General features: G+C 40.6%; 1 protein-coding gene across 7 annotated transcripts in view; it reads left to right on the forward strand.

The window, feature by feature from the left end:
- LOC105491161 (methionine sulfoxide reductase A) overlaps window positions 1–14503 on the forward strand; it is a 412862-nt gene that overhangs the window by 173068 nt on the left and 225291 nt on the right. For 6 of the 7 annotated variants that reach the window (XM_011757322.3, XM_011757324.3, XM_011757326.3 and 3 more), the window contains one exon: window positions 8092–8211. The exons of the other annotated variant lie outside the window; for it this stretch is intronic. In XM_011757322.3, coding sequence (XP_011755624.1) covers window positions 8092–8211 — 120 coding nt within the window. The remainder of the gene's footprint in view (window positions 1–8091; window positions 8212–14503) is intronic. 7 annotated transcript variants of the gene reach the window in all.

Below are 14503 nucleotides of genomic sequence, written 5' to 3' on the forward strand. Positions count from 1 at the left end.
CGCTGATAATGCAAACACTAACTGGAGGATTTTATTTATAAGGGCTCTAGAATAAAATACGAGTTATTCACACTAGCATCACCTGTTAACTAGTATTCTGAACTAGTTAGTGCAGCTTTTCATTGTGTTGTGGTTGGTCTCATAACTAGGTTGAGTTTTTCTCCTCTGCTAAGAGGAAATAATACCGAAGTTCTTTTTCTTGTGACATTTGTATTATAAGAACTTGGTGTGGGGGTGGAGCACAAAGCTCCAGCCCCCTGAACCTCTGCCAGTTAAGATGGTGTTGGATTAGGTTACATCTGGTTACTGTCCTGGGAAAATCACTTTTATAGAGATGGGCTTCGAAGTGGTTTTAAATTTATCTTTCTATTGAAGTTTTTAGGTCAATTATATATGTTGACTAAATTTACAAATAAACTTGTGTGTCCAAAAAATTACTAATATGACAAAATATTTCCAAATTCATCTGTAAGTTCAATGTAATTCTATTTAAAAATTTTAAAGGATATTTTATGGAATTTGACAAGCTGATATTAAAGCTGAATAGTAATAGGCCAAGAATAACAAAGAAAATTTTGAAGAAGTACAAGGTAAGAACACTTACTGTACTAGGTATTTTGACTCATTAAAACTAGCCTGATTACCACCCCCTGATATTTTCCTACAAATCTACTCCATTCACAGGGTTCCCCACTTAACCCAGTAATCTTCGAGTCAACCATAACCCTCTCTTTCTCTCAAACTCTGTGTCAAATCTGTCAGGAAATCCTTTTGGCTCTATCTTCAAAATATATCCAGAATCTAATCATGACCCATGACTTCCTCTGCTACCACTTGGTCTAAACCACCATTATCTCTTACCTGGATTACAGCCATAGTTTCTTAACCATTCACTGCCTCTGTGCTTGGTTCACTCTAGTCTATTTTCAGCCGAGTACAGCCAGAGTGATCTTGTAAAACATAAGTTTTGTCATTTCCTCTCCTGCTCAAAACTCTACCGTGGCTACCCATTTTACTCAGAGTAAAATCCAGAGTCCTTAATGATCCCACAAGGCCCTACACATCTGGCTTCTCTGATCCGTGTCCTGCTACTTCACACTGGCTTCCTTCCTGCCCCTTACAAATAGCAGCACGTTCTTGTTGTCCCTGTAAGACTGCTTTCTCTGCGCCTTGCCAGGGATATCTGAATGGGTGACTGCCTCACTGCCTTCATGGCTTTGTTTGCAGCCACCTTCCCTTTGAGGCTCACCCTATTGAAAATTGTGCCCTCCCAGCCCTCCTGATCTCTCTGACCTGCTCTGCTTTTCTTTTCATTTTTTATAGCTCTTTCTACCTTCAAACTATGTCATCTACCTATTATTTTTAATGTTGTTAATCTTTTTCCCACCAGAGTATACTCACTAAACAGGGTAGGATCTTGTTTGCTTTGTTAACTCATTTATCCCAGGTGCTTAGAGCAATTCCTGTCATATAGTAGGCAGTGAATAAATATTTGTTGAATAAATGATGAAAAACAGGATAGTATTGGTGTAGGAATAGACAAATGAATGGAACATAACAGAAAGCCCAGAAACGGGACTACTTACAATGATGTCATATAAAGGTAGCATTAGAGATAAGTGGAGAAATAATGGATTATTTAATAGCAATTTATTTGGGATACTTGGTTATCAATATAGAAAAAATAAATTGAATCCCCACCTCACACCCTATGCAAAGATTCTTCCATATGGATTAATAACCTAAAATTAAGAGCAAAACTTTAAAGCTTCTGAAAATATAGGATATTATCTTTATAATCTTTATATATGGATGGACTTATACAAGGTACAAAAAACACAAATGATAAAGGAAAAGATAGAGAAATTTAACCACATTACAATTTAAAACATCTGTGTGATGACACACATCATAAGTGAAGGTAAAAGCAAATCACATATGAGATAATATCTGTAAACATATAACTGGAAAAAATAGCATTCAAAACATAAAAATTGTAAAAAAATCAAGAAAAATATAAGAACCCAATAGAAAAATGGACAAAGGCACTTTATAAATGAGAGAACATGCATGGCCCATATACTGTATGAAGAGATGCTCAACCTCACTGGTGATTAGCTATGTATATAACAAATCACAGTGAAATATCTTTTTTATTTTTATTTTTTTTAGACGGAGTCTTGCTCTGTTGCCAGGCTGGAGTTCACCAGGCTGGAGTGCGGTGGTACGATCTCGGCTCACTGCAGCCTCCGCCTACCAGGTTCAAGCAGTTCTCCTGCTTCAGCCTCCCGAGTAGCTGGGACTACAGGCGTGCACCACCACACCCAGCTAATTTTTGTAATTTTAGTAGAGACAGGGTTTCACCATGTTGGCCAGGATGGTCTCAATCTCTTGACGTTTGATCAGCCTGCCTCGGCCTCCGAAACTGCTAGGATTATAGGCGTGAGCTACCATGCCTGGCCCGAAATAACATTTTAAGCCCATCCAATTGGCAAATATTTATATACTTCTAACACCAAATGCTTGCAAGGCTGTGGTGCAACAGAGATCCTCTACACTGCTTATAGGATGATTGCACCTGGCAAACTCTTTTTGCCTACTTGTCCCGGTAGCAAGGAGCCCAGAGTGCCCAGGCAATAGCTGTATCGTATAACTCAATGGACTCTTGCTATATTCCTGGATGAAAGTGTACTGTTTGGGGGACTAAGACCCGTAACTCTACAGAGCCAAGAGTTGTGGGAACAAAAACTGCAAAGTCTCCTGATGGGTCCCTGAGATGGTAAATGAAGTCAATCCTGTTTCTCTCCTTTGCTTTCCAAACACATGTATTATTCATTTGGAGAACATGGTGTGTCCCTACCTTTGGAGTCTGATTCAGTGTCCTCGAGTCTGGCACCCACCTGCACAGAGTTCGTTCTCTGAACTGGTGATGTGGCTGTGCCTTGGGGCCATTCCAGTGCTTTTTCAGGATGGCGGTTCCTGGCGACGTGCAGTATAATAACAGGTGGAAACCGGCTGTGGGCTCACTGCTGCATCTTCCTTGCTGCAAAGTGAGTTGCTTGGTCTGATGGATGTTATTTATGGGATAGAAGTTGGCCAAGACCCTGAAGGCAGGAAAGTCAAACCCATGCCGGGAATACATGTGCGTGAGTGTAAGAATGCATCACTGGCCCTTTCATCATGGAAGGGGCCTGGGGTAATCCTTTGCCACCATAATGGTGGGTTGGTCCTCTCGAGTGGTGCTGTGTAAGGCACTTGGTGACAGTCTCTGTTGCTGGCCATTTGGACATTTGGTGGTGGCAGTAGCTAGGTGGGCCTTGCTGAGTGGGTGTGCATGCTGTTGGGCCATGTGTAACCTAGGTCTCTGCCATTGTGGCCAGTTTGTTCCTGCATCCATCACGCAGGTACTAGGGTGGCCAGTGAAGACACTGGCTGGCATCCCCTGGCTGGGTCCCTTTCCATGCTTTGTGGATGAGTGCCTCTTTCATGGTAGATGCCCTCTGACTGGCATTATCATGTGGTACAGAGATCTTCATGTGGCATACTCACTCCCACACGTCCACCTATGTCCCTCTACCCCGCATTTCCTAATTCCTCATCTTCCAGTCTTTGTGTTTCTGGCCTCTGACTAGTCACTCAAGCCACTTGCAGTTGCCCTTGAGTCCACAGCTGTCCTGAGCTTGGGCTATTCTTCCCTCTCTGAAGGAATCAGTTGGAAGGATTTTTTCCTTACCCCTGTCTTTCCTGGCCACTCTCAAGTAAGGCTGCAGTGTAGCTGCTCTGCATTTCTAGCCTGCACCCATATAACGAGCCAACCATTCAAACCCCCCCACACCCCTATCCTCCAAATGGCCTTTCTCTTGGCCCCCAGCTGGTTTTACAGGATTGCCGCACAGCTGTAGGTGTGAGGGAGGGAGTTGGTGCAGCCTGGCGGGTGCTGGGGGAGTCTGGCTCCCTATTCATGCAGCTCACGTGTGCCCTCTGGTCCTGCTTGTGCGTGATTCCGGATGTACAACTTCCTTTTTGTGATAGACTGTGGCTGCAGCCCCTTGACCTTATAATCTAGTGGGTCTGATGGGACTTACCTTTTGATGGGAAATTTCAGCCACATCATCCCCTGGTGTTCCATGGCTGTGCGCTCTGCAGTGTGCTTCATTGTCACCCATGTTATGATCTCGAAGTGCCTTTTCCCATTAAACTAGGTTTCTTGGTGAAATGGTTGATTCTGGGACTGGGGTAGGAAGTGTACAAGGTGAGTCTAGGACGTCCTGTTAAACCAGAGAGCAAAGAAGCTATGAGACGACTGCAGACAAGGAGCCAATTTGAAGAAGGTCTCACTGGCCAAAGACATGACTATTGGAGCTTACACGAGAGCAGTCATTGAAATCATCAAATATGTTTAAATGAATACATTTATGATGATGTTTTAAAAACTCTTCGATTAGCCTGGGAGATAGCAAGTTCATCATCTTGAAGACACTATGTAAATGGATTAATCAAGCATTTATCTTCCCTGTCCCTTATGAATTGTACCACTGAGTAACAAAGTAGTAGCTGAGGGGAAGCTTTTCATTATAAGGTATGAAAACGAAACGATAGAATTAGAAGATCACTATTTTGCAACTCTCCAGGAATTAACACATCTAGGCATTGAGCATCCATGGATGCTAACTAGACATGAAAGAGACATCTAGGCATTCTGTGCTTTCTAATCAAAGACCATCCATAGCCCCACCTCTAGTCTTGCCAAAGGATCAATTCTGAGTCTGATGAAGCCTCTGTCAACTTGCAGAAAATTGTCCTCTGAGGACGGAGGCATGAATTGAATTGCACCATGAGAACACAGTCCTCAGAATCCACAGCGTGAGAAACTGAACAGGTCAACTAGACTGTGATCTTCAAGGGATAAGGTCAAAGGAAAAGAATGGAGACAATGTATTGATTAAAAGAACTTAAAGATGGCTGAGTGTGGTGGCTCACGCCTGTAATCCCAGCACTTTGGGAGGCTGAGGCGGGCAGATCACCTGAGGTCAGGAGTCCGAGACCAACCTGGCCAACATGAGAAAACCCCATCTCTACTAAAAACACAAAAATTAGCTGGGCATGGTGGCATGTGCTTGTAATCCCAGCTACTAGGGAGGGTGCAGCAGAAGAATTGCTTGAACCCAGGATGTGGAGGTTGCAGTGAGCCAAGATCGCCCCACTGAACTCCAGCCTGGGTTACAGAGGGAGACTCCATCTTAAAAAAAAAAAAAAAAGAACTTAAAGACATACCAAATTTAAAAAATGAGCAAGACTGTAATGTCAGGGATGGACACTTAGGTGATAAAAGTGTAAGAAACATAGGAGGTGATTACTGTGAAAGTCAGATAACAGTTACTTTTTGGGCTATCGGGTGTCTGTTGGGATTGGAGGGTAGCACACATGGAGGCATGTCCAGGGTAGATGACAAACTTCTGATTCTTGGCCCCGGTGGTGGTTGTCAGGGTGTTTGCCTAATAACAGTGCATTGAAATATATGTTTGTTGTGTGGTGTGTGTTTTTTTTTTTTTGCATCAGTTTTATTTTATAACAAAAGGCTAAAAAGAAGTATTTAAAGAAAGTAATGCATACTATATTTTATTTGCTGATATAATGATTACCAGATTATTGAAATGTATGAGTAATTTTGCTATAAATAAGCCTGTTTTCTTTGTTTAAACACACACACACACACACACAATTTTCACACTCACACCTTCAAAGCCACATAATAGAATGTTTAGGTTAAACCTGCAGCCCCTAGTTGAAATGTTGCTTCATGGAATTTTATCCTCCTAACAACCTGTGTCCTAAGTCACATTCTTCTCCAGAAATGTGGACATTGACCGTATTCCAGTCCCTGAGACACTGTTTCAGCCACACGTGGCAGCCCAGACCTTTGCCCACCTGCATCCTGGTCATTCATTCTCCTCATGGGGTCATTACTTGATCCCTATTAAGCATTAAAAGTGGATTAAATATCTCTCTACTTATAGGTAATGTTTTGCTTGGTTTGGCCAAAAACATTTTAAGTTTTAAAAACCTGGGGCCACTGCAGTGGGACCATGGACAAAGGTCAGGACAGGCTGGCTACTAAAATGGCCTGTCACGAACCTTGTACATGAAGGTTGAAGGATTCTGGTGTTCTCTGGTGCCATCGCTGTTAGTCATTGTGCAGCACAGAAATATTTTATTCAACAAACTCTGCAGACTCCTGAACTTCAGGGGTGGGCTGCCTTCTGCCTGGCGCTCTGCACAGATCCTGGGGCCCTCATGGTCATTTATGCGCAGTGAAGCTTCTCCGCTCACCTACAGCTTGTCCTTCTCCAGATAATCCTTGTCATCCTCCCCTCATCCCAGGGAGTGCAACGAAGGAAAATGAATAGTGAATCCTTTTGCTGGAGACCTGTGGATACTTAATTTTTATAGATACTCAGTAAATATTTATTTATATTCACTAGCAGCAAGCAATTCACTTGTAAATGGAAAAAATGGAATAGTGGTGTGTAACATAAGCATAAGCAGATGCTCATGTTATTTCTTTGAATATTTTTCCTTTCTTTAAAAATGTAAATTTTTTAATTTTTAAAGTAATAGGAATCTATTACAGAAAAATGTGAAGAATGAAGAAATATTCCTAAATTGTCACCACTATAATACAGTCATGGTTATCACTGTAGTATACTTAGTATATTTGCTTCCAGTCTAATTTTGGTGTGAAATTCTTTAATAGTTGTAATAAAAATGCATTTAATTGTGTTTTTTCCTTTTTACTTTAGTCTTAGATAATTATGATATCACAGACATTTCCATGTTGCAATGTTATCACAACAATAATTTTTTACTGCATTAAATTTTATTATTTGGTCTTATATTTTTATGTTAACCTAGTTTTGGTTAACACATTTTAGCAAATAGAATATTTTTGTATAACGTATAATTTTATTCAAATTGCTTTTTGGGTTTTGTTGCTTTGGATTTTTAGAGTAGAATATTAAAGAGTCAAGAATTTCAGTAAACTTCTAATTTATCTTTCAGCTCTGTCATCAAATCTAGTAAATCGAGTGAGTGTAGGAATGAGAGGTGTATAGTGTATATTAATTTATCAACTGTTGTTCCACTCAGGATCTCAGTTATATGTAACTTCATAAAGCCATATAAAATTTGAGTGAGGCAGTAATCTTTTTTTACATCTAGAAATGGGCCATAGAACATCAGTTGTACTGGACAGTTTAGAAACTTATGGTAGAAAATGAAGGTTCTTTATTTGGAGCCAAAGGAAGTACACGGCAGCGTTTTCGATGTGTGTGAGTGTGTGTGTTCTTGGGAGATGGGTTGTGATTTTCATCAGATGTTCAAAGAGATCCTGTGCTACTGGTATAGACACAGTGTTTGCTAGTCGAATGGAATGCTACTTTTGTGAGTTTGTTTGTTGTTGTCATTCTCTCCCTGTCTCCCCTCCAAACCCTTCTCCTGCATTCATTATATCCAGAAATAAAACTCAGAAAAACTTACTTTTGGGTAAGCAGTGATTTATCACGTGCAAGTTTATAGTGATTAAAAAAATTTAAAACGCTAAACACATATGTGACATTGTTAACTGGAAATATGCACCAATTTATGTTGATTTTGGAAGTTTTCCCATTAAAATGAGTAACTTAGTGCTATACTTTGTTAAAATATTTTTTAAAAAAATATGTGACCAGGGAGCAGATAATTCAGTAAATTTTCTATTAATTCAAGTTATGAATTGAATGTGGAAATATGAAAATAGTTACCCCCTTACTATGTTATTTGGAAATGTGTAGATTTACTAACTCCATTAAATTTGAGGCCTTCTAAGTTTTCGCACAGCTAAAGCAAAGAGATATTATATGCAGATAATTGTAAATGAAATTATTTACCAATGTTAAGAACTCTCCTTCTTTAAAAGATAAAATCTTAGTCATTTTTGGTTATCAAATGACAGGAGCACCTTTTTTTTTTTTTTTTTGTCTAACAGGTATGTGAATGTGCAGTGACTGCTTTGTTTTGAATAATCAATATCTTTTTTTTTTTTTTTTTTTTAAGGAATGGGCTGTTTCTGGGGAGCTGAAAGGAAATTCTGGGTCTTGAAAGGAGTATATTCAACTCAAGTTGGTTTTGCAGGAGGCTATACTTCAAATCCTACTTATAAAGAAGTCTGCTCAGGTAGGAAGAATTTGCTTTGTTGTATTACTAGGAGAAACAAGGAAGGGCTTGTCACAACTGTTGGGTGACAGGCTCTTTAAAATGGAAATATGTTTTTTTTTTAAATGTTTCTTCAGTCTTTATTATTTTCATAAATATACTTGTGGGCCTCTCACTTCATATGTTTAGAAGATGATAATCTTCCTGTGGAATGTACCATTTAGCTTTTGCTGTGGAACAACCACTCTAAAACATGGTGGCTTCAAACAGTCATTTTATTGTAATTCTGATGATCAGCAGTTGAGGCTGGGCTCAGCTTTGTGGTTTTCTGTTAGCCTCACCTGGGATTTGCTCATGTGGCTAAGGTCAACCTGTGGGTTGCCTGGGGGCTAGTTGGCTTAGGCTGCTTTACTCTTAGGCCTGGCAATTGGTGCTGGCTACTGGTTAGCACTAACTGCCAGCTGGGGTTTGGGGATGATGGACCATATGTTTTCAGCACGCTGGTCTGAGCTAATTCACATGGTAGTGGATGCAGAGAACCTAAGAGCAGCAAGAGAGGATGAGCCCCATTCTCCGTTTGTGTTACGTTCACTTTTATACCATTGGCCAAAGCACGTCATATGGTCTAGGCCAGAGACAATATGGGATGGCTCCCCAAAGGCAAGAATATAGGAGGTATCAAGAATCAGTACCATTATTGCAACAATCTACCACATGAGACAAACATTTCATATACTGGTTGTGTTTTCTGGAAGGAAAAACATTGAAAGCCATGCTATAATGCAGGCATCAGCAAACTATTGACTCATAGGCCAAATCCCACTTGCTGCCTATCTGTGTGAGTAAATTTTTGTTGAAACACAGCTATTCTCATTATTATTATTATTACATATTATCTATGAGTGTTTTCATGCTACAGTGACAGAGTTGAGTGCTCGCAACCAACTATGTGGTCTGCAAAGCCTAAAATATTTACTGTTGGGAGCTTTACAGGAAAAAAATTTGCTGACCTCTACTCTAGGTTAACAGGATAGGCAGATGCCCTCATGACAAATTCTATCTCGAATACCACATTACCTCTCTGGATTTGTTTCTGACCTTCAGGGATTTCCTTTCCTTTCCTGCCAGCTCAGGTAGCATTTGAAATGTTTTTCTAAAAAACTTACATTCACCATTTTAAGAGGTCTTAATAGGGAGGGAGTATCTGGAGCTATAGTCCACTATATTGATGGAAATGGGGTGTAAAATGTGAAGTTTTATCTTTTTAAAATAAAGGCTTAAGTAAGTCGGTTTGTGGAGGATGCACTCAGCCCTCCGAGGGCACCATGAATGGTGGAGAGGAAAAGCTGGAGTGTGGGAGCTTGGTGAATAATGAGCATGTTGATGTGTTTGCTACAATATGAATTTTATTTTGAAATAAAATTTGAGCTGTACAACAATGAAAATATTATAAAAATGTGCACATTCTTATTTTTTCTTGCTCTAGAGAAGGATTGAAATATTCTGATTGGTATGGAGAATGTGGTATAATGAACAAATATTTTAATGGTTAACCTATTTTTTTTTTTACTTCTGTTTCAAAATTAAACAAATGCTTATGCATAGCTATAAATAGACTCAAATGAATCCTGGAGATCACCCAGGTGTATCCTCTCAAGTCTGAGGAATGGAAATGAATAGATTCATTCCTGTCATTCCAGACATGACTTAATGGCCTAAGAGAAAAAGGTTGTTAAGAAAACCCCTAAATATCTACTGCTTTATCCCTATTATCCTCAACCAGCAAAATGTTAACGATCAGTTAGAATATTGGGATTGCTTGTTTGCTGGAACCCTTTTCAGTTCAGCTGTTTATGTTAATAACAACATGATAATTGCCATGTGTTAAACTCATGCTATATGCCAGACACTCTAATAAGCACTTTCTCTGTCTTTGCTTTTCTCTAAGCAGTTCCATGAAGTATGTCAGTTTCTATCTTTTACAGAGGGAGTGTTGAGGCTCAGAGAGGATAAATAACTTACCTAAGGTCATACCTAGCAGGAATCCCTACCTCATTAGCTCTCAGCTCAAAGTCTATGCCATTGACCGTGGTGTAAGTCTCGTAGCTGTCATCATATCCCAGCCATTCTCCATTTATCCCTTTGTACTTCCTTCCACCAAGTCACAAATTCTCTTTCATATCTATCTTTCTGCTATATTTTTTATTATATTGGTGTGCTTTTAAATGATTAAGGAGAATGCCAAGGAAATTCTTTTGTCTTCCTTATGTTTAGAAGGAAAAAGGGCAAAGTCAGTTCATGCAAACAGCTGGTGTGTTAGAGGCCTCTAGCAGTGGTGAAGTACAGAAACCACGGAGGTTGGTAAATAACTCGATTTGATATGAACACTACCTGCTAAGTTAACAGTAGCATTGGGAAGCATGGTTGTCATGGAAACTTGTTCCTGATTGGAAAGGGATAGTTATAGGGTCTTACCCAGACACAGAAGGAGAGATGATTTCTTTCCCTAGGCTTTTTTTTTTGTTCTGATCATAAAAGGGAAAAACAAAAAGGCAGAGAGGAGCTATGATAGAAAGGTCCCCCTGGCACAGAAGTGGTGGAGCCTTCAGGTCCCTGGGAATAACAGAGAAGGAGAACAAATAAGGTCCCTAGCTAGAGTAATTATGGTAACCAGCTAATTAAAGATTTTTGACTGAGGAGAGGGGTGGGGGAGACATAAAGCAGGTTACACTGGCGGGCCTCCCCTCTGAAGCCTCTGGTGCTCAAAGCCTTGCTGAACAAGTCAGCCCTGGCGGGGTCTGACTTGAAAGAAGGAAAGAAAAAACCCAAGGCTCTCTGGTAAGATGCATAGTAATTGCTGAGGTCCAGTGTGGGGGAAATACTAGTCTGTACTATAGTATTTGCACTGATTTCAAAATTGCTTTCTCTTGTGCTTGCAATTAAGTTTATAAAACTTTGATCACAATCCGTGAATATTTTGTAAAGGTTTTTACTTTTATTTTGTCAAGAAAAGAAGCATAGGGACCTGGATTGTGTGCAAATTCCTTCTCTCATAAAGCAGTATGCTTGAGCTTGAGGTACCTTGTGGTTTCTTGGGGCAGATGCCAGAGATATGGGAGGAGGGGTTAACAGAATCCACAGGGCCAGCTTTACTACTGCTCTGTGCAACCTCTTATGTGATGACACACATCAGAGCTTCCACAAGCATTATCTCAGCACACAGGTGGGTGAACACAGGCCGAGGAACCATCGGCTCAAGTTTGCTACCTCTGCTGCGCCAGTGAGTCTGCACAGCCTCAACAGGGGAGAAGTGAGTGAGAGAGTGTGGATGTGAGTGTAGAAGCAGTCTGTGTCCAGAGAGGGTGTGGATTCATGTCCAAATGGTATTTCTATGTGGAAATTGATAGGCCAGTGACTCCAAACCCCAAACTGGAGTTGTGACTAGGCATATAGAAAAGATAACGTGGCTTCTCATAGTAGCTGAGAGAGGACGTGTCCCTATCGTGGGCTCACTAATGGGGCTGTTCGTGGTGGGCAGTCTCCATTGCTTGGTGCCACTTGCACCTAACGTCTGTAGAGAATGCAAGGGGACAGCCTCTTAGGAATTTGGAATAAAGTCGCCCGTTGGGAATGGCAGTAGAAAATCAGCCTGCACTGAGTCACAGTGGAGATGGACAGTCACTGGGAAGAGAGATTGGTTTCTGTGTCAGTAGGATTTCAGAGTAACCTAATGGAAAGCCCTGACTATGTAAAAGGAACATAGGGCCTTAGCAGGAGGTTGGTGAGCTAGAACAGCCTAGGAGAGGGGAGGTCCAGCCACTCTCTTGGGTGTTCTGGGCAGACCCACAGAGCCTGATACCCTGGCACTTTTAAGTTGTGTCACTAACCTCATGTTCTGATCCATACTCTAAAACTTTCCAATCTTTTGTCCTCCTGTGGGGATTATTTACAGAAAGAAAATGCATTGAAATCAGGTTGGTCAGACACGCAGTTCTAATTCTCACTTAGAATTCAATAAAATGCCACTCTGAGATATACATCTCAGTCTATTGTGAGTTTAGTCTGTACAGGTCATTCTCTCCAAATTGAGTTAACCTTGGGTTGAGTTATATGATGAAAACAGAGTTTTGGCCCGACCTCCATGATCTTCCAAGGCTTCACTTGCCTCCTGCATTCCCTTGGAGATTTCCCATCCCTTGCATGTGCCCATAATTTCATTTAAACCTGCTTTAAAAGTGAATGTACCTTTTAAGTAATCTATAATCTTCCCTTCCTCAGGTTCATTAAGCACTGAACCAATAGTGCACAGGCTGAGAAACTTTCCTCACCTAGATGTTTTGGGCCTGAATTCTAACCCCCCTGAAAGCCACCCACCACCAGCTTCTGCACCAGGTACCCAGTCTTGTCTGGGACACAGGGTAGCATCTCTCATGGCCAGCAGACCTCTGTTGGGCCACTGTTCTGATTCATTTCTGATCTAAGAGACGTGCTGAGAAGTAATTCATGTCTTAGTGGCCACTGTTTTGTACCTAAAATGATGTCCAAAGATTCATCTGTCCATTTGTGTTTCCTACAAGCTCAGCATCTGGCTGGCACTAGAAAACCCAGAACCTGGACCGGAATAGCCATGAGGAGCCTAACTTGTATGTAGGCCTTACTTGAATAAATTAAATATGCCACTTATTGGAAAGGTACCACATGCAAGGCATTGCACCAGGTCCTAGGAGAAGATTGGTTGTGATGTGAAGAATACTGGTTCCTGTCTTCCAGAATTTTCTCTATAGTCAAATGAAAGCTTGATCTTTCACATTTGTTTTAAGGAGTTGGGCTGACACTGGTTTTCTCTTTACACATGCACACACACACACCCCCTCAAACAGTTGTTATGCAAACCAACTGATTAACTGGCATGCTGTTGCTTTACTACATTGATTTTAGAAGTAATTGAGCTATTCAGATTCCTGAATGCTCAGATAGAGAATTATTCTTACATTTTATAATAACGACTGTACAGATGAAAATATGAAAAGACATTCTGCAATGGATAAGCATTCTGGGTTAATTTCAGTGCATTAGCCTAATATACAAATACCCCATTTCTGGCAAGAAAACCCAGGATGTTCATTCAGTGGGTAATATCTTTTCATATTTTGCTTACAGATGTTCAGAACAATTCCATGTTTATTAGTCTATTCAAAAGCTTTTAGAAATCTGCACAGCCAAGTGGCACTGAATCCAGAAGCATGAAAGGAGCTGCACAACTTTTCCTCATAAGATTTGCACAAGCACCACGGGAAATCTGAGGCCCAGACATTTCCTTATCAACAGAATACCCCAGTGGATTTTCAAGCGGGCTGTTCAACAGAGGTCTTGAGCAGGAGCCCAGGTGTGGGAAGAGCAGAGTGTGGGAGTCCTCATGTGACCCTCTAGGGGTGGTGATGCGACCAACTATATGGTCGGCAAAACCTAAAATATTTACTGTCAGGTGCTTACGTATACTGCCCTGAGCCCATTTCCTCTCTTGTAGAATGGAGCAATGCTGCTTGATGAAACCAGTTGAGTTGTGATTGGATTCTTACTTGATTTGTTTCAAATCTGAGTATTCTAGAAAATCTAGGATACACACTTTCTAGCTCTTGGGCATGTTAAAGATGAACACGATGGATCGTGAAGCATTGCTTGGCAGGGCCTGGGCCAGCCTGCAACAAGTATGCCTGGCACAGCACACGGAGCCCATTTTCTTCTCGTCTTCATCTGTGTTCTTAGGAGGTCAGGTCATGTCACCCCCTTTTCCAAATGCATATAATTATTTCCTTGATGCTTGAGAGCTTTAACTAAGCATGGAATAATAATTTCCTCACTAATGTAAAACAACTCAGTATACTTTTTTTTTTTAAGTTTGACTTAATTTCTGAAGTGTTTGGGTGGAAGCGCATGTCTATGTATCTTACATGAGATGAATGATCCCATTCTTCAAAGTAGGGATGAGTTCTGTTATTAGCAGATTTTATCAAGCAATGTAAAACTCATTCTAAATTCCTTGCAGACTGCATTAAATCTCTTTTTAGTGCATAGTCAGTCTTATTGTACTCATTTCAATGTCAGTCAAGGTAAATTACTAAGTTATTGACATACTCCTGAAAATGCGAGAATTCTGGTGTTCAGTTCTTGCTACAAGCAATTTGATCGCTTTTTATTCCTCTTATTTTAGGTATAAAATTGCACCTTAAACTTGTAGCAGGCAGGATAAAAATGCTTATCTCTCTCAAACCAAGAGGCACAAAGCAGTCTTCAAGAGCAGAGACCCTTGACT

Source organism: Macaca nemestrina, chromosome 8 (assembly GCF_043159975.1).
Source record: "Macaca nemestrina isolate mMacNem1 chromosome 8, mMacNem.hap1, whole genome shotgun sequence".
Classification (NCBI taxonomy): Eukaryota; Metazoa; Chordata; class Mammalia; order Primates; family Cercopithecidae; genus Macaca; species Macaca nemestrina.